General features: G+C 45.7%; 1 protein-coding gene across 5 annotated transcripts in view; it reads left to right on the forward strand.

Annotated features, from left to right (window-relative positions):
• Positions 1 to 20144, forward strand: part of trpm7 (transient receptor potential cation channel, subfamily M, member 7) — a 207375-nt gene that overhangs the window by 39405 nt on the left and 147826 nt on the right. For 3 of the 5 annotated variants that reach the window (XR_011933842.1, XM_072470267.1, XM_072470270.1), the window contains exons 9-15: positions 2121 to 2193; positions 6347 to 6447; positions 6741 to 6875; positions 7630 to 7683; positions 8660 to 8800; positions 13922 to 14056; positions 19216 to 19496. Coding sequence is in view for 4 of the 5 variants with exons in the window: in XM_072470267.1 (XP_072326368.1) it covers positions 2121 to 2193; positions 6347 to 6447; positions 6741 to 6875; positions 7630 to 7683; positions 8660 to 8800; positions 13922 to 14056; positions 19216 to 19496 (920 nt within the window). In the remaining variant the exon portion in view is untranslated. Of the gene's footprint in view, positions 1 to 2120; positions 2194 to 5804; positions 6255 to 6346; positions 6448 to 6740; positions 6876 to 7629; positions 7684 to 8659; positions 8801 to 13921; positions 14057 to 19215; positions 19497 to 20144 lie in introns of those variants that run through there. The other 2 variants (XM_072470268.1, XM_072470271.1) reach the window with 2 other exon arrangements.

The following is a 20144-nucleotide window of genomic DNA, read 5'->3' on the forward strand; positions in this document are numbered from 1 at the left end:
CCAGGTGCAGCATTACATAGGCCCAACATCACCGTAAACGCAATCTCCTTTGGTTTATGTTGGATCTGAGCAGATGACCACAAGGAATGAATGGTTGGAGGCAAAACAAAAGGTTTAATCGATTATGCAAGTATACTCTCCACTCCCCGAAGGATACTCACACCTCGGGCCCATATCCGGGCAGGGGTGTTTATACCCGTCAGGCTTCCCTTGCCAAGGGGAAGCCCCGCCCCTTTAACAGGGGAGTTCATATTTTGCCTCGGTCACAGGGAACCTAATAGTCTGCGCCCCATGACCTCCGTGCGGGTTATAACAGTTTATCAATAATTGTGACAAAGGGTCATCTGGACTTGAAACGTTAGCTCTTTCCTCTCCTTACAGATGCTGCCGGACCTGCAGAGATTTTCCAGCATTTTCTCTTGGTTTCAGATTCCAGCATCCGCAGTAATTTGCTTTTAACCAGAGTTTATCAACCACATTCCTAGCTATGCATCCCAACATTTCACAGTCAACCTCTCCTGCTATTCCTCAAGCACGTTGCGGTTTAATATGTAATCCACATTCTCACTTTCTCTCTTTTCTGCCAATTCTTGTGACTTTAACTGATGCACTGATAAGCCCTTTGATCCCCTGGCCTGTCCACATTCCCTGGATTTATTTCACATTTGTTAGCACCATTGGTCACTGAACATAATTTAGCGCAATGGGTGCGATGCACAAAGTCCAAAGATATCTCTCCTAGCGTATAGCTGATGCAGAAGTGTGTATTCTTGGGGAAAAAAGGTTTTGATTTCTAGGTTGCAGTGAACAAAGACCAGTAGAGCACAGGAACAGGCCCTTCGGCCCTCCAAGCCTGTGCTGATCACGTGTCCAATCTAGACCAACCACCTGTATCCTTCTATACCCCATCTGCTCATGTGCCGATCCAGATAAGCCTTAAAGGTCGCTAATGTATCTGCCTCAACCACCTCACTTGGCAGTGCATTCCAGGTCACCACCACTCTGTGTATAAAAAAACATACCCCGCAAATCTCCACTGAACCTATCCCCCCTCACCTTGAACCTATGCCCCTTGTAATTGTCATTTCCGCCCTGGGAAAAAGCCTCCAACTGTTCACCCTATCTATACCCCTCATAATTTTATAAACTTCTATCAGGCCGCCCCTCAGCCTCCGTCTCTCGAGGGAGAACAATCCCAGTTTATTCAATCTCTCCTCATAGCTAATACCCTCCATACCTGGCAAAATCCTAGTAAACCTTTTCTGTACTCTCTCCAAAGCCTCCATGTCCTTCTGAAGTATGAGAGAGAAAGAGAGCTTCCGTTTATACAGCATTTTATTTTACTATGTCCGGGCAATCTAATGTGCTTTACAATCAATGAAGTAATTTTGAAGTGTAGTTACTGCTGAAATGTATGAAATATGGTTTGGTATTTGATCCCATGACCACGTGTCTTGGGTGTGAATACTGCTTCTAAGCCAATGCTGACACTCCAATAACCCAACATGGCGATAATGATGTCAACTTTAATTTCTATTCCCCCCCCCTCATCCCACACCCACTTGGTAGAGATCATAGTCACAATATTGTGGCGGGTATATGGGGCGCATTTATTGAAATCCAAGTGTCTTCCCAATCCTACACATTGGGAAGATAATTGTAACTTGAGCTACATCTACTCTCCTCGTGAAACACATTAACCCTAGTTCTAAAAAGAACTGGCACAGGTGCATTGTCACCCTGTCTTTGAGCAAGGTGGTGGATTATCTGGGGAGAGATTGGGTAGTTCACCCTCAAAAGAAAACTTCTTAAAATTTCAGATGAATTGATGAAATGACCAGGAATTGGCTTGTGTGGGTTATTTGGAAAAATGTTCATGCTGTGCTACAGTTTGCATTAACTCATGTTTGCAATATCACTCCGATATTGAGTGATGGCAGGTTTGGGTTCAGCTGCAGCATTCCTTCTACTGAATAGTTTGTCTGCAGAAATCATTACTGCAATGAAAATGCATTTATATCGTATCTTTCACAAAGAAAAACATTCCAAGTACTCCATTATGGAGACAAGAATGGGTGTTGATGGTCCAGTCTGGAGTTTGATCATGTGTATAATTTCAGATCACTGTGTATCACATTGGAGCAGAAGAACATCAAGACATAGATGTGGCCATTCTAACCGCTTTGTTAAAAGGTAAGTGTTCTGGGCGTGAACCACTTCTGTGGTAACCGTTTCTTTTCTATCCTCTGTTTACTGTTGTGAAAGTTGACTATTGATGAATAGATGCATTTATTGGATTAGTAATTCTTGCAAAGGTTGAGGGGCGACCTCTATCAGGTCGCCCCTCAACCTCCTTTGTTCCAGTGAGAACAAACCGAGATTATTCAACCGCTCCTCATAGCTAATGCCCTCCATACCAGGCAACATTCTGGTAAATCTCTTCTGCAACCTCTCTAAAGCCTCCACATCCTTCTGGTAGTGTGGCGACCAGAATTGAACACTATACTCCAAGTGTGGCCTAACTAAGGTTCTATACAGCTGCAACATGACTTGCCAATTCTTATACTCAATGCACCGGCCAATGAAGGCAAGCATGCCGTATGCCTTCTTGACTACCTTCTCCACCTGTGTTGCCCTTTTCAGTGACCTGTGGACCTGTACTCCTAGATCTCTCTGACTTTCAATACTCTTGAGCGTTCTACCATTCATTGTATATTCCATACCTGCATTAGACCTTCCAAAACGCATAACCTCACATTTGTCCGGATTAAACTCCATCTGCCATCTCTCCGCCCAAGTCTCCAAACAATCTAAATCCTGCTGTATCCTCTGACAGTCCTCATCGCTATCCGCAATTCCACCAACCTTTGTGTCGTCTGCAAACTTACTAATCAGACCAGTTACATTTTCCTCCAAATCATTTATATATACTACAAACAGCAAAGGTCCCAGCACTGATCCCTGTTGAACACCACTGGTCACAGCCTTCCAATTAGAAAAGCATCCTTCCATTGCTACTCTCTGCTTTCTATGACCTAGCCAGTTCTGTATCCACCTTGCCAGCTCACCCCTGATCCCGTGTGACTTCATCTTTTGTACTAGTCTACCATGAGGGACCTTGTCAAAGGCCTTACTGAAGTCCATATAGACAACATCCACTGCCCTACCTGCATCAATCATCTTTGTGACCTCCTCTAAAAACTCTATCAAGTTAGTGAGACACGACCTTCCCTTCACAAAACCATGCTGCCTCTCACTAATACGTCCATTTGCTTCCAAATGGGAGTAGATCCTGTCTCGAAGAATTCTCTCCAGTAATTTCTCTACCACTGAAGTAAGGCTCACCGGCCTGTAGTTCCCTGGATTATCCTTGCTACCCTTCTTAAACAGAGGAACAACATTGGCTATTCTCCAGTCCTCCGGGACATCACCTGAAGACAGTGAGGATCCAAAGATTTCTGTCAAGGCATCAGCAATTTCCTCTCCAGCCTCCTTCAGTATTCTGGGGTAGATCCCATCAGGCCCTGGGGACATATCTACCTTAATATTTTTTAAGACACCCAACACCTCGTCTTTTTGGATCTCAATGTGACCCAGGCTATCTACACACCCTTCTCCAGACTCAACATCAACCAATTCCTTCTCTCTGGTGAATACTGATGCAAAGTATTAATTTAGTACCTCGCCCATTTCCTCTGGCTCCACACATAGATTCCCTTGCCTATCCTTCAGTGGGCCAACCCTTTCCCTGGCTACCCTCTTGCTTTTTATGTACGTGTAAAAAGCCTTGGGATTTTCCTTAACCCTATTTGCCAATGACTTTTCGTGACCCCTTCTAGCCCTCCTGACTCCTTGCTTAAGTTCCTTCCTACTTTCCTTATATTCCACACAGGCTTCGTCTGTTCCCAGCCTTTTAGCCCTGACAAGTGCCTCCTTTTTCTTTTTGACGAGGCCTACAATATCTCTCGTTATCCAAGATTCACGAAAATTGCCGTATTTATCCTTCTTCCTCACAGGAACATGCCGGTCCTGAATTCCTTTCAACTGACACTTGAAAGCCTCCCACATGTCAGATGTTGATTTGCCCTCAAACATCCGCCCCCAATCTATGTTCTTCAGTTCCCGCCTAATATTGTTATAATTAGCCTTCCCCCAATTTAGCACATTCATCCTAGGACCACTCTTATCCTTGTCCACCAGTACTTTGAAACTTGCTGAATTGTGGTCACTGTTACCGAAATGCTCCCCTACTGAAACATCTACCTCCTGGCCGGGCTCATTCCCCAATACCGGGTCCAGTACCGCCCCTTCCCTATTTGGACTGTCTACATATTGTTTTAAGAAGCCCTCCTGGATGCTCCTTACAAACTCCGCCCCGTCTAAGCCCCTGGCACTAAGTGAGTCCCAGTCAATATTGGGGAAGTTGAAGTCTCCCATCACCACAACACTGTTGTTTTTACTCTTTTCCAAAATCTGTCTACCTATCTGCTCCTCTATCTCCCGCTGGCTGTTGGGAGGCCTGTAGTAAACCCCCAACATTGTGACTGCACCCTTCTTATTCCTGATCTCTACCCATATAGCCTCACTGCCCTCTGAGGTGTCCTCCCGCAGTACAGCTGTGATATTCCCCCTAACCAGTAGCGCAACTCCGCCACCCCTTTTACATCCCCCTCTATCCCGCCTGAAACATCTAAATCCTGGAATGTTTAGCTGCCAATCCTGCCCTTCCCTCAACCAGGTCTCTGTAATGGCAACAACATCATAGTTCCAAGTACTAATCTAAGGTCTAAGTTCATCTGCCTTACCCGTAATACTTCTTGCATTAACACATATGCACTTCAGGCCACCAGACCCGCTGTGTTCAGCAACTTCTCCCTGTCTGCTCTGCCTCAGAGCCCCACAGTCCCTATTCCCTAGTTCTCCCTCAATGCTCTCACCTTCTGACCTATTGCTCCCGTGCCCACCCCCCTGCCATACTAGTTTAAACCCTCCCGTGTGACACTAGCAAACCTCGCGGCCAGGATAATTGAGGGGCATAGACAGATTGGATAGTCAGAGGCTTTTCCTCCGGGTAGAGAGGTCAATTACTAGGGGCCATACGTTTAAGGTGAGAGGGGCAAGGTTTAGAGTAGATGTACGAGGCAAGTTTTTTACGCAGAGGGTAGTGGGTGCCTGGAACCCGCTACCGGAGGAGGTGGTGGAAGCAGGGACGATAGTGACATTTAAGGGGCATCTTGACAAATACATGAATAGGATGGGAATCGAGGGATACGGACCCAGGAAGTGTAGAAGATTGTAGTTTAGTCGGGCAGCATGGTCGGCACGGGCTTGGAGGGCCGAAGGGCCTGTTCCTGTGCTGTACATTTCTTTGTTCTTTGATGTTTTAAGAATAGTATTTCAGATTTTTTTAAATTTTGGGTTTCATGCTGGTACTGTAGATGCAAAGTGTAATGCTAGTTATTATTCACTACTGCTTTTGGGTCAGTGAGTGCAACAAAATGCTTCTCTATTAACTCCGTGATCCCTGCAAGCGAAATCAATCCAAGAATAGTGATGAGGATGGAAGGAATGGGAAGTGTGAGAAAAAAGATATTGTGGATTCATGAAATAAAGCCAGTTAATCGCATGTTTCAATGAAAGCAATCAATGTATGAATATACAGCGATTTTAAGCCAAAGTGACATTGAGGCACAGAGATGGCAAACTGAGAAACCTGCTCTTGACAGAATCACATGTCTGTTTTAATACCACATTAAACTTAAATGTTAAATAATAAAGATCAAATTAGTTTCTGTGCTTTGCAGATGGACTTTGCAGTTCAGCAGGACAACAGTTGGGTGATGTGGCCAGGAAGCAGAATCTATCTTTCTGAGCTGTGATGTTGAGCACTACTCAGATTCTAAAGTGGGAAATCATGGGAAAATCAAAGTTCAGAATGAGACTTGATAAATGCATACACAGAAATAAGAGAAAATAGCTTTGTGCAGCCAAAAGCTACTTATGTGATGGCTAAGAACCAGTGATGTGAGTAAAAAGATCATTTCAACGGTTTGTGGTAGGAATAAATGATCTTATTGGGGGTTATTCTGTGCAATGTGTTTTAAAACAAAAAGGGCTGTCGATGAATTCAAGGTAAAATTAAGCCTGTGGTTGGCATTGTACTGTTTTTAAACCCTCTGACCTGAATACGAACTCTGCAACTGTCAAAAGCTTATGTGATTATACCTAGAATGAGAGAGCTGAGAATTAGTTTTGGCAATAGCTGTAGCATGTACAGCATGCAATAACATGTTGCATCTTCTCTGTTCCATTGTGACTCACTGATGCTGTGACTCTTTGAATTCAGGTACCAATTCATCTGCATTTGATCAATTGATTTTGACTCTCGCTTGGGACAGAGTGGATATTGCTAAGAACCAAGCATTTGTTTATGGGCAGCAGTGGTTGGTAAGTAAGCATTGACATTGTAGGAAACTTTTTTAAGGATGAGGCTCAATGCAAAACACAAGTGGAATTAATATTTCTTCAAGTGCATTTATTACTTGTTTTCTGTCATTGCAAAGATAATGTATTTCTATTGATTATATCTGGAAAATTCTAATCTCACATTTTTCTCCTGATGCTTAATGTTGCTGTCTGGTTAAAAACAATTGATTATTCAGTCTAACTGATGCACTAACCATTAAGATTAATCAGTGCAGCAAGTTGGATTTTCGTGATTATTTTTTCTGACGTTGCAGGTTGGATCACTGGAGCAAGCAATGTTGGATGCCCTTGTCATGGACCGAGTGGAATTTGTGAAACTTCTCATTGAAAATGGAGTTAGCATGCACAAATTCCTCACAATTCCTAGGCTTGAAGAGCTGTACAACACAGTAAGTGCGAAGAATGATTTATGTTTTCAAGCCCCAAATGCAGCAATATTAGAGCGCACAAATTAGTTATGGAGGATAATATTTGTGATAAATAGTTGTGAATTATTGAAGCACGGACTCTGGTAATTGTACTAACAATACACAATCGTAGAATTTACAGTGCAGAAGGAGGCCATTCGGCCCATCGAGTCTGCACCGGCTCTTGGAAAGAGCACCCTACTCAAGGTCCACACCTCCACACTATCCCCATAACCCAGTAACCCCGTCCAACACTAAGGGCAATATTGGACACTAAGGGCAATTTAGCATGGCCAATCCACCTAACCTGCACATCTTTGGACTGTGAGAGGAAACCGGAGCACCCGGAGGAAACCCACGCAGACACTGGGAGGATGTGCAGACTCTGCACAGACAGTGACCCAAGCCGGTAATCGAACTTGGGACCCTGGAGCTGTGAAGCAGTCGTGCTATCCACAATGCTACCGTGCTGCCCAAGGGGTTGTTTAAATTGTTTCCTTTGAAGTGTAGTTTTTTTGTAGCTAAACCTTGATCTATGCTTTTGGTGTGACTAAGACTAGGGTTGCAAATGCAAACATATGAAGGCTATACTTGGTAGTTTATTATTGGCTGTGAAGAACTTTGTGACATACTGCAATCATGACCGCATTATGTCAAATGTGTTCTTCCTGCTCATTGTTTCTTCTGCTGCTCAGACATACTTCCCTCATTTTATTTTTGTGCTGTTTCGTTGCAGAAACAAGGACCGACTAATCCAACACTACTACATCTAGTAAGAGATGTCAAACAGGTAATATTTTCAGATGATGCAAAGATGTGTAGAGGGAAGCAAGAGGGCTGCAGAAGGACCTGGACAGGCTAGGAGAGTGAGCAAAGAAGTGGCAGATGGAATACAATGTGGAAAAGTGTGAGGTTATGCTTTTTGGAAGGAAGAATGGAGGCATAGACTATTTTCTAAATGGGAAAAGGCTTAGGAAATCAGAAGCACAAAGGGACTTTAGGAGTCCTAGTTCATGATTCTCTTAGGTTAACGTGCAGGTTCAGTCAGCAGTTAGGAAGGCAAATGCAATGTTAGCATTCATGTCGAGAGGGCTAGAATACAAGACCAGGGATGTACTTCTGAGGCTGTATAAGGCTCTGGTCCAGACCCCATTTGGAGTATTGTGAGCAGTTTTGGGCCCCATATCTAAGGAAGGATGTGCTGGCCTTGGAAAGGGTCCAGAGGAGGTTCACAAGAATGATCCCTGAAATAAAGTGCTTGTCATATGACGAGCAGTTGAGGACTCTGGGTCTGTGTACTCGGGAGTTTAGAAGGATGAGGGGGGATCACATAGAAATTTAAAGGATACTGCAAGGCCTGGATAGAGTGGACGTGAAGAGGATTTTACCCTCCAGATACACTGTTAACCGTCATTCTGCTTTGTCTTTTGCAAAGGATATTGTTTGTTTAGATGATGAATACTGCTGATCTTATTAAGGAAACATATTGACAGTTAAATCTTCGGAGTTAAGCAAACATGACCACTGAAATAATTTCACTGCGACAATATTTTACCGATGTTACCAAGCGTCAATTACTGTTTAATTCCTTCAATGTGAGAAATAGAGAAATATCGTTACCCTATTTGTTTTTCTAAATACTTGTGAAAGAGGCTGAAATTGTAGGACCAACAGGCTGGTCTCAGTCCATTACCAGTTCCACTGGGATGGAATCGCATTGCTGCTGCTGCTCGAGTCAATCATTGTGAATTGTTTTTATTCCATAGGGGAACCTCCCTTCAGATTATAAAATCACTTTGATTGATGTGGGTCTCGTCATCGAATACCTTATGGGTGGAACTTACCGATGTACATACACACGGAAACGCTTCAGAATTATCTACAATAATCTCCATGGGAATAATCGGGTATGTTATTTTCTGAAATGTAGTTAGCGGGTGGAGATTTTTAAAATTTAAAAGCTTTGGTAACTTTAAGCAAAATGTAAAATTGATGTGAGCTGTAGCATAGTAGGATGCAAGTTTGTCTATGAAATTACTGCTGTCAGATTGAACCTGCCACACTTCCAGCCAGTGCATTCCAGACCACACCCACTAATGTGTGAAAAAGATTTTTTTCCCATCACATTTACTTTTTTGCAAATCACTTTGTATCTGTGCCCATTGTTCTTGATCCTTTTGCAAGGATCGGGTGGCACAGTGGTTAGCACTACTGCCTCACAGCTCCAGCGTCCCGAGTTGAATTCCGACTTCGGGTGTCTGTGTGCGGAGTCTGCACGTTCTCCCCGTGTGTGCGTGGGTTTCCTCCGGGTGCTCCGGTTTCCTCCCACAGTCCAAAGATGTGCAGGTTAGGTAGATTGCCAGTGATAAATTGTCCTTGGTGTCCAAAAGGTTAGGTGGGGTTACTGGGTTACAGGGATAGGGTGCCGGTGTGGGCTTCAGTAGGGTGCTCTTTCCGAGGGCTGGTGCAGACTCGTTGGGCCAAATCGCCGCCTCCTGCACTGTAAATTCTATGACAAGCGGGAACCGTTTCCCCCTGTCTGCTCTGTCCAGCCCAGTCATGATGTGAACACCTCTATATCAAATCTCCTCTTAGCTGTCTTCTGTCCAGGCAGAACAGTCCCAACCTCTCCAATCTATCCTCATAACTGAAGTTTCTCACCCCTAAATCCATTCTTGTAAACCTTTTCTGAACTCTCTACAATGCATTCACATCTTTCCTATAATGTGGTGCCCAGAGCTGTACACAATATTATGGGCGGCATGGTAGCACAGCGGTTAGCGCTGTTGCTTCACAGCGCCAGGATCCCAGGTTCGATTCCGGCTTGGGTCACTGGCTGTGTGGAGTCTACACATTCTCCCAGTGTCTGCATGGGTTTCCTCCGGGTGCTCCGGTTTCCTGCCACAAGACCCGAAAGGTGTGTTTGTTAGGTGAATTGGACATTCTAAATTCTCGCTCAGTGTACCCGAACAGGTGCCAGAGTGTGGCGACGAGGGGACTTTCACAGTAACTTCATTGCAGTGTTAATGTAAGCCGACTTGTGACAAGAAAGATTACTATATTATATCTGAGGCCTAACTGTCTTTTTAAGTTCAGTATAACCTTGCTCTTGTATGCTATGCCCCTACTAATAAAAGAATACTATTTGCTTTATTAACTGCTCTCTGCACCTGTCCTGCCACCTTCGATGATCTCTGCACAGATACACCCAGGTCCCTCTGCTCCTGCGGCCCATTTAGATTTTCCATGTTCTTCCAAAATGCATCTCCTCACACTTCTCCACATTGAACTTCATCTGCCACCAATCTATCCACTCCACCAACCTGCCTCTGTCCTTTTGAAGTTCGACACAGTCCTCTTCACAGTTTACAATGCTTTTTGTCATAACAAACTTTCGAAATTGTCCCCTCCAAGACCTAGGTTAATATATGATCAGGAAAAGTAAGGGCCTCAATACCGATCACTGGGAATTTCCACCACAAACCTTCCTCCATGGGCAGCACGGTAGCACAGTGGTTAGCACTGCTGCTTCACGGCTCCAGGGTCCCAGGTTCGATTCCCTGCTGGGTCACTGTCTGTGCGGAGTCTGCACGTTCTCCCCGTGTCTGCGTGGGTTTCCTCTGGGTGCTCCAGTTTCCTCCCACAAGTCCCGAAAGACGTGATGTTATGTGAATTGGACATTCTGAATTCTCCCTCCGTGTACCCGAACAGGCGCCGTAATGTGGCGACTAGGGGACTTTCACAGTAACTTCATTGCAGTGTTAATGTAAGCCGACTTGTGACAACAAAATGTATTATTATTGGAAATTTCTATTGAACATTAGTCTCGACTTCCTATTATTCAGCCAATTTTGTATCCATGTTGCTTATCATTATGATTATTATTATTATGTTACCTCAAAAAAACTTAGTTAAACAGGATTTCCCCTTTAGAAATCCATGCTGGCTCTTCCTAATCTACCCACGTTTTTTCACATGGCTGCTAATTTTATTGTTTCTGGAAGCTTTCCCACTATTGAAGTTAAATGAATGGCCTGTCATTTTTAGGACTATCTTTGCAGCCTTTTTTGGACAATGGTGTGACATTTGCAATTTACCAGTCCTTTTGCACCTCCCCTGAGTCTAGAGGAGACGGGAAGGTAATGACCAGCGCCCCTGCAATTTCCATTCTCACTTCCTTCGGTATTCTAGATGTATCTCACCTGGTCCTGGTGCCTTGTCACATTTCCGTGCCAACAGTTTATCCTCCATATCAAATTTGAACGCTTCTGAGAAAATGTCCTAGTCTGTCACAATATCCTGTGGAGCATCTACATTTCTTGGTAAAGACAAATGCGAAATATTAATTTAAAACCCCAGTCATACCCCCTGCCTCCAGGTGTAAATTTCCTTTTAGTCCCATAATCGACCCTACTCCTTTTACACCCTTTTACTATTCATATGACGATCAAAGACTTCGGCTTCCAGCATTCTTTTTTATTAGCAAGGACTGAAATTTCACCTTGTTAGGAAATAGAGATGGTTCTAACAATTTATATTTGGATCATGTTGGAACTAAGGTTTAAATTTAATTTTGTGTTTCTGTATTTGTGTGCTAAGAAAGGGTTTAAAAACCTCTGCTTCATATTAAACAAAGTTGTGTATAGGTTTTAGTTTCACTTTAAACTTTGCCTTCCTTGTAATCAGGATTTACAACATTAAATCAATTGCAGGCTTTTAAAAAATACGAATGCTTAGCAACCAGAGGCTCTCACTGAAAGTAGTAGCAGTTGTTTTCAGCCTGGAACTAGGTAACCCCAGAAGCAAGAGGCTTTACACAGGTGCTGCCAGCGTAGACAGGACAATACAGAGGGGGCAGAAAGCAAATCCCCAAAACACTAAAGAACAAAACCATAGAATTCCTCGGGTGCAGAGGAGGCTATTTGGCACACAAATCTGCACTGACCCTCTGAAAGGGCACCCGAAGTAGGCCCACTCTCCTGCCCTATCCCTGTAATCTAACCTGTACATTGCTCGACACTTGAGGACCAATTTAGCATGGCCAATCCACCTAACATACACACCTTTGGACTGTGGGAGGAAACTGGTGCATCCCGAGGAAACCAGGGAATGAAAAGAGTTGTCCCAGGAAGACTGAAGTCAAAGGGACAAAGAACAGGAAGTTGAACAAGGTACTGTTCATTAAAGTTAAAGTGATAGAGAGAGGCTCCCAGTTAAAGACAGAGCTGTAAAATGCAGACCTGGGGAAGTCTGCGAGCGAGAAACCGGACATCCAAAGTAATCCTGAGGTTGGTGACACCTTTAATGCAGCCTATGAAGTAATGGTGTTCTGTTAACGTGACTGGGTACTTGAGAATTGTGTGGAAGCTTGAATGCACATACTGGTCCAAGGTAGAGGAATAGCAAACAGAGATGTCAAAACCCTGGGTGTGGATCCTTGGTGAAGGCATCTGGGAGCTTTGTGTCCTTTGAGAGTGTGATGGGAAACCTTTGCGTTCCAGTGAGACAAGATGACATAGTGTGTGCCAAAGCACCTGTGGAATTTGATGAGAAATCTACAGAAGTTGAATTTGGTCACATCTGCCACTTGGTTTCATAGTGTGTACCTGCTTGGAACATTGGAGTAGAAGATAAACTTGTGTTACCCTTATAAATCTGTATGTATCTGTAAAGGTGTAGCTGGGATGAAGGAGTAGTGCATTATAGTTAACTTGTAATAATCTAATAATAATCGCTTATTGTCACAAGTAGGCTTCAATGAAGTTACTGTGAAAAGCCCCTAGTCGCCACATTCTGGCGTCTGTTCGGGTTGGCCCATACAGGAATTGAACCCGCGCTGCTGGCCTTGTTTTGCACTACAAGCCAGCTGTTTAGCCCACTGTGCTAAATCTGCCTCTATAATAATAAAAGAAAACATTTATTACACAAGAAAATATACATTGGCAATTTTGCGACTGTTCATCTCTGAACAAAAAATAAAAGTTAGAATCTATTGAGCCAGGTTCCACGTAATAATCTTTATTATTGTCACAAGTAGGCTTACATTGACACTGCAGTGAGGTTACTGTGAAAATCCCCGAGTCGCCACACTCCGGCGCCTGAACAGGTACACTGAGGGAGAATTCAGAATGTCCAAATTACCCAACAGCACGTCTTTCGGGACTTTGGGACCTGACTGTGCAACATCAGCTGGCGACCAATTGTTAGGAATTGCATCCTCTATAAGAAGTTAATCAGAACTTTAAGTGTAGCATCCATCCAACAGAGGCAACTCCCAATTTTTACTTTAGGTAGATGGTAGTAATTTAAGTATGTTAAATATTAAAATAAATCTTTGTCAACAGATGCTTGTGTAAGCGAATCACAGAATTTCACAGAAATCATTTAGTCACCACCGTAACCTAATTCCTTTCTCTTTCCCCATGTCATTTTAATTATTTAAAAAATAATCTATATTCCCTTTCAAACATTATTATGGACTGTGCTTCTCAGCGGCATGTGGCACAGTGGTTAGCACTGCCGCCTCACAGCATTGAGGACCTGGGTTTGAACCCGGCCCCGGGTCACTGCCCGTGTGGAGTTTGCACATTCTCTCCGTGTCTGCGTGGTTCTCACACCCACAACCCAAAGATGTGCAGGGTAGATGGATTGGCCACGCTAAATTGCCCCTTAATTGCAAAAAATAATTGGGTACTCCAAATTTATTTTAAAAAATGTATTGTGCTTCTAGCATTGTTTATGTTTTAACACTTCATGTTCCATTTTAAAAAATATCCTCCTATTTCCTTGTTTTTTGCTGATCTTTAACTTGGCCCTCAAAGACTGTGTAACTGTTGGATTGTAAGAAAAAAACTTCACCTTGTTCGCTAATTTACTTGCCCGGCCTGGCTTTTGTTAGAGAGGGTGCTTCAGCTCCTAACCTTAAACCCAAGCAACACAGCAGCATAACTGGCATTTTAAAATTTCGATGAGCAAAGGACTCTCGAGAACATGCTCTAACGACGTTTTTAAAAATATTTTTAATCCAGAGGTCTGGACGACATTCATCAAGTAGTCTACCTCAGCTGCGTAAACACCAGGAGTCACTCACTAATCGAGCAGATAAAAAAGAGAAGACTCGGCATAATCACTTCATTAAGACTGCACAGCCTTATAAACCCAAGGTACAGTCTACAACCATGCATCAGCAAATGGGTTTCAATGTGGCAGATGGTTTGTAGGATGCACGTGTTATTAGATCGCCATGGCTGCACTGCTGCCTCACGGTGCCGAGGACCCAGGTTCGATCCCAGCCTAGGTCACTGTCCGTGTGGAGTTTGCACATTCTCCCCTTGTCTGCGTGGGTTTCACCCTCAAACTCAAAAACGATGTGCAGGGTAGGTGGATTGGCCACGCTAAATTGCCCCTTAATTGGAAAAAAGATTTGGGTACTCTAAATTTAAAAAAGCTTATTGGATCTCAAACACCGATTCCTGAAAGGGACTATGGGCTGAGCTGTTTGTCGTGCTGAATGTTCCCAGGTTTCTCGGGTGGGCGCAATATTTACAATTTATGTAAACATTTTAATCTTATTTCAAATTGGTGTTTGCAGTCTCCTGTTGAAAGCTGTTGTACTTTACAGACACAGCCATTTAGTTTTATTGAAATGGAAGAGTTTAGGATTCTGCTTTCTTCATCTGTGTACCTGCGTTTTTTTTTAAACTATTATTGGTTTTCACAACTTTTATGTTGAATAGTTCAGTTTGTACAATTAGTTTACAGGTTTCATAGCCACAGTGTTTGCAAAGGCAACTAAGGAAAGACTGACATTTCACGACAAATATAGACTAAAGGTCAAACAAATACAGATCACGAAACCTATTTAGAACTACTTGTTTCTCCCCCCCCTTCTGCGGCCCACCCGGTTGTTTCTCCCCCCTTCTACGGCCCACCCGGTTGTTTCTCCTCCCTTCTGCGGCCCTGGGACCCACCCGGTTGTTTCTCCCCCCTTCTACGGCCCACCCGGTTGTTTCTCCCCCCTTCTACGGCCCACCCGGTTGTTTCTCCTCCCTTCTGCGGCCCTGGGACCCACCCGGTTGTTCTGCCTCAGCTCCTCTTCCTGATGCTGACCCCAGCATGAGGTGCCCTGCGTCTTGCTGCTTCCCCGTGATCTCCGCTTGCCCTCGGTGCCTGGTCCCTGCAGTCATGCCCATGATACTGCTCCCACTGCTCTGCTGGTTGCTAGTTACAAAACAGGTATTGGAACAAGTTGGTAAACAGCTTTCACGTCTTGTGGAAGCCCTCTGCTGACCCGTGGATGGCGAATTTTATCTTTGCCAGTTTGAGGAATTCTGACAGATCGGCCAGCCAGTCTACAGCTTTGGGTTCTTTGGCAGGCAATTAGGGAGGCAAAGGTTAGTGAGTTGGTCTCCTTCCCCATAAAATATTCTGTCTGGTCTGATATCCCTAAGAAATCCACTTTTGGGCTTGCCTCCACCCTCAACCCCACAACCTTGGACATTGCCTCAAAGAAGATTGTCCAGAACCTGACCAGTCTGGGGCAAGCCCAGAACATGCGGGTGTGGTTGGCTGGGTCTCCCTGGCACTGTTCATATTTATCCTCCACCTCTGGGAAGAACCTGTTCACGGTTAGGCATGCTCTGTGTACCACCTTTAGCTGCATCAGGCTCAGCCCTGCACATGTGGAGGTGGAGTTGGCCTTGTGTAGTGCATCGATCCATAGTCCACCTCTGCTTCTATGCCCAGTTCCTTCTCCAACAGTTGCCCGTACAGGTCCCCACAGTTTCCCCCTCCCTAGCTCGCCTGCATCCAACAGTTTCTCAACCAATTGGTTCCTCAATCGGTATCTGGGGGTACGCCGGCGTTTCCTTCGGAGGAACTTCCAGACCTGTGTGTACCTCATCTCGTTACTCGGTGTAGGTGGAACTTTTCCGTGAGTTCCTCCAGGGTCACTATCCTGTCATCTGTGTACATGTCGCAAACTGTCAGTGTCCCTTCATCCTGTCTCCACCTTTTAAAGGTGGCGTCCATTGCTATGGGTGTGAATCTGTAGCTGTTCCAGATGGGGGGCTCTAGTGGATATTTTGGTTAGACCGGGGGGGGGTGGAGGGGGTTGCCCCACCTTTGTAGGTCCTATTTAACTTACTCCACCAGAGCTATCAGGTTCCATTTGTGGATCCGTGTCCAGTCGTGAGCTATTTGTATGCCCAGGTAGCAAAGTTTGCTTTGGGCTTGTCTGAACGGTATTGCGCCAGCTCTGTCCCTGCCCCTTGCAGGTTTACCGGGAAGGTTTCGCTTTTGCTCAGGTTAAGTTTGTAACCCGAGAAAGCTCCAAACACCTTTTTAAAAAAATATATATTTTATTCAAATTTTTTTCGGCCCCCCACAAAAACACCTTTCTGAGCTTCACGATTCTTTTTTGCTGGCTTGTGGGTCTGAACTGTAGAGGAGCAGGTCATCCGCATAGAGTGAGACCCTAAGCTCTCTTGCACCCCCACCCCAAAATCCTGGATACCCCTCCAGCATTTCACCGATCTGAGGGTGATCACCAGTGGCTCGATTGCCAGGGCGAATAACAGCAGGGACAGTGAGTATTCCTGCCTCGTGCCTCTGTGCAGCTGGAAGTATTTTGAGCTGGTGGTGTTAGTCCATACGCTCGCCATGGGAACGTTGTACAGTAGATTCACCCAGGAGGTGAACCCTGACCTGAGCCCAGAAGGGTTTAAGAAGGGTGGCAGGGATAATCCCGGGAACTACAGGCCGGTGAGCCTTACTTCAGTGGTAGGGAAATTACTGGAGAGAATTCTTCGAGACAGGATCTACTCCCATTTGGAAGCAAATGGACGTATTAGTGAGAGGCAGCACGGTTTTGTGAAGGGGAGGTCGTGTCTCACTAACTTGATAGAGTTTTTCGAGGAGGTCACTAAGATGATTGATGCAGGTAGGGCAGTAGATGTTGTCTATATGGACTTCAGTAAGGCCTTTGACAAGGTCCCTCATGGTAGACTAGTACAAAAGGTGAAGTCACACGGGATCAGGGGTGAACTGGCAAGGTGGATACAGAACTGGCTAGGCCATAGAAGGCAGAGGGTAGCAATGGAGGGATGCTTTTCTAATTGGAGGGCTGTGACCAGTGGTGTTCCACAGGGATCAGTGTTGGGACCTTTGCTGTTTGTAGTATATATAAATGATTTGGAGGAAAATGTAACTGGTCTGATTAGTAAGTTTGCAGACGACACAAAGGTTGGTGGAATTGCGGATAGCGATGAGGACTGTCTGAGGATACAGCAGGATTTAGATTGTCTGGAGACTTGGGCGGAGAGATGGCAGATGGAGTTTAACCTGGACAAATGTGAGGTAATGCATTTTGGAAGGGCTAATGCAGGTAGGGAATATACAGTGAATGGTAGAACCCTCAAGAGTATTGAAAGTCAAAGAGATCTAGGAGTACAGGTCCACAGATCACTGAAAGGGGCTACACAGGTGGAGAAGGTAGTCAAGAAGGCATACGGCATGCTTGCCTTCATTGGCCGGGGCATTGAGTATAAGAATTGGCAAGTCATGTTGCAGCTGTATAGAACCTTAGTTAGGCCACACTTGGAGTATAGTGTTCAATTCTGGTCGCCACACTACCAGAAGGATGTGGAGGCTTTAGAGAGGGTGCAGAAGAGATTTACCAGAATGTTGCCTGGTATGGAGGGCATAAGCTATGAGGAGCGATTGAATAAACTCGGTTTGTTCTCACTGGAACGAAGGAGGTTGAGGGGCGACCTGATAGAGGTATACAAAATTATGAGGGGCATAGACAGAGTGGATAGTCAGAGGCTTTTCCCCAGGGTAGAGGGGTCAATTACTAGGGGGCATAGGTTTAAGGTGAGAGGGGCAAAGTTTAGAGTAGATGTACGAGGCAAGTTTTTTACGCAGAGGGTAGTGGGTGCCTGGAACTCACTACCGGAGGAGGTAGTGGAGGCAGGGACGATAGGGACATTTAAGGGGCATCTTGACAAATATATGAATAGGATGGGAATAGAAGGATACGGACCCAGGAAGTGTAGAAGATTGTAGTTTAGTCGGGCAGTATGGTCGGCACGGGCTTGGAGGGCCGAAGGGCCTGTTCCTGTGCTGTACATTTCTTTGTTCTTTGTTCTTTGTTGTTCAAACCGCTCCAGTACCGCTGAGAGGTATTTCCACTCGACTCTGTCGAAGGCCTTTTCTGTGTCCAGGGAGATGATCACTTCCGTTCTCTCCCCAGATCGGGGTCATTAACATGTTCAGCAGGCACCTGCTGTTCGATGTGAGCAGCCTGCCCTTCACAAAGCCCGCTTGGTCCTCCGTGCCTACCTCCGACATGCAGTTCTCCAGCCACTTAGCCAGAAACTTTGCATCTACATTGAGGCACGGGGGAGTGTGAGTGTGCCCCTGCCGGGGGGGGGGGGGGGGGGGGGGGGGAGGGGGGGGAAGAGTGGGACTGACGGGTTGTTGGAAGCTGTTTCCTCCCACCAGATTACCCAGCATTTGGGCCATGTGCAACTCCCTGGGGTTCCTGCCCTCTGTCCTCCGGGAGGCCCACTATGTGAAGGTCCTGCTCTTGCGACCGATTTTCTTGGTCATCGACCTTCCCCTTTAGTGTCCCTGGTGCTGCCACCAACCTTGCCACTTCTGTTTCTAATGTGGTGATCTGGTGCTCTGATTGGTCAAGGCTTTCTCCAGCTCATTGATTGTAGAGAATTGTGTCTCCAGTCGCCTCTCCTTCTCTCGGGCTGCCTGTAACGCGAACAGTGCCTCTGCCACTTTCACCGTGCCCTCATGTCGACCATAATGACCTCCTTGTGTCCTTGGTGCTCCGCATGAGGAATTCCCTCCATCAGTAGGTCGGGGGGGGGGGGAGCTCTGCGTTTGGCCTAGCAGCCCCGCTCGCTCAGATGTGGCTGAGGCATCGCTGGCCCTCGTGCTTGCCATCTCCTCGTCTTTCCTCTCCTGTCTTTTGTTGTTGCCTCTGCTGTCTTTTCAACCTCGAATTGCTGCCACTTGGCATAGCTCATCTTGTTGGTGTTGGAGGAGGGCGGTTGGGGTGTTGCTCCTGGTTTTAGTGGGTTATTTTCAGTTTAAAGCTCCTGTTTCCAAGTTTTCAGGAGGAGAGCCGCCTTTCGTGCATCTACTCAGCACATTCCCGTCTGCGGAAGTTGTACTTGTGTTTTCAATAAAACCATGAATAGTTACATTTAAGATAAATGTGATCTTGCATCACAGAAGAAGTCGTTATTACTTTATTCTGTTTTTTACTGTAATTAGTATCACAGCTAATTCTATTTTTATCTTTCAGCCTGAATCCTCTGTTGATCAGGGGAAGAGAAAGAGAACCAAAGATGAAGTTGTGGACATCGATGACCCAGAGACCAAACGTTTTCCCTATCCTTTCAATGAGTTGCTAGTATGGGCTGTGCTAATGAAGCGACAGAAAATGGCTATGTTTTTCTGGCAACATGGAGAAGAGTCCATGGCCAAGGCTTTAGTTGCATGCAAACTGAATCGTTCCATGTCCTGTGAGGCAAAACAGAGTGATGTAATTGACGATACTTCTGAAGAGCTGAAACAGTCTTCCAGGTCAGTTTGGGCAGCACGGTGGCACAGTGGTTAACACTGCTCTCTCGGGGCAGCACTGTGGCACAGTGGCTAACACTGCTCTCTCGGGGCAGCACTGTGGCACAGTGGCTAACACTGCTCTCTCGGGGCAGCACTGTGGCACAGTGGCTAACACTGCTCTCTCGGGGCAGCACGGTGGCACAGTGATTAACACTGCCCTCTCGGGGCAGCACTGTGGCACAGTGGCTAACACTGCTCTCTCGGGGCAGCACTGTGGCACAGTGATTAACACTGCTCTCTCGGGGCAGCATGGTGGCACAGTAATTAACACTGCTCTCTCGGGGCAGCAAGGTGGCACAGTGGCTAACACTGCTCTCCCGGGACAGCACGGTGGCACAGTGGTTAACACTGCTCTCCCGGGACAGCACGGTGGCACAGTGGTTAACACTGCTCTCTCGGGACAGCACGGTGGCACAGTGGTTAACACTGCTCTCCCGGGACAGCACGGTGGCACAGTGGTTAACACTGCTCTCTCGGGGCAGCACGGTGGCACAGTGGTTAACACTGCTCTCCCGGGACAGCAAGGTGGCACAGTGGTTAACACTGCTCTCTCTGGGCAGCACGGTGGCACAGTGGTTAACACTGCTCTCTCGGGGCAGCACGGTGGCA

The sequence above is a fragment of the Scyliorhinus torazame genome, chromosome 12, assembly GCF_047496885.1.
Source record: "Scyliorhinus torazame isolate Kashiwa2021f chromosome 12, sScyTor2.1, whole genome shotgun sequence".
NCBI classification, from domain to species: Eukaryota; Metazoa; Chordata; class Chondrichthyes; order Carcharhiniformes; family Scyliorhinidae; genus Scyliorhinus; species Scyliorhinus torazame.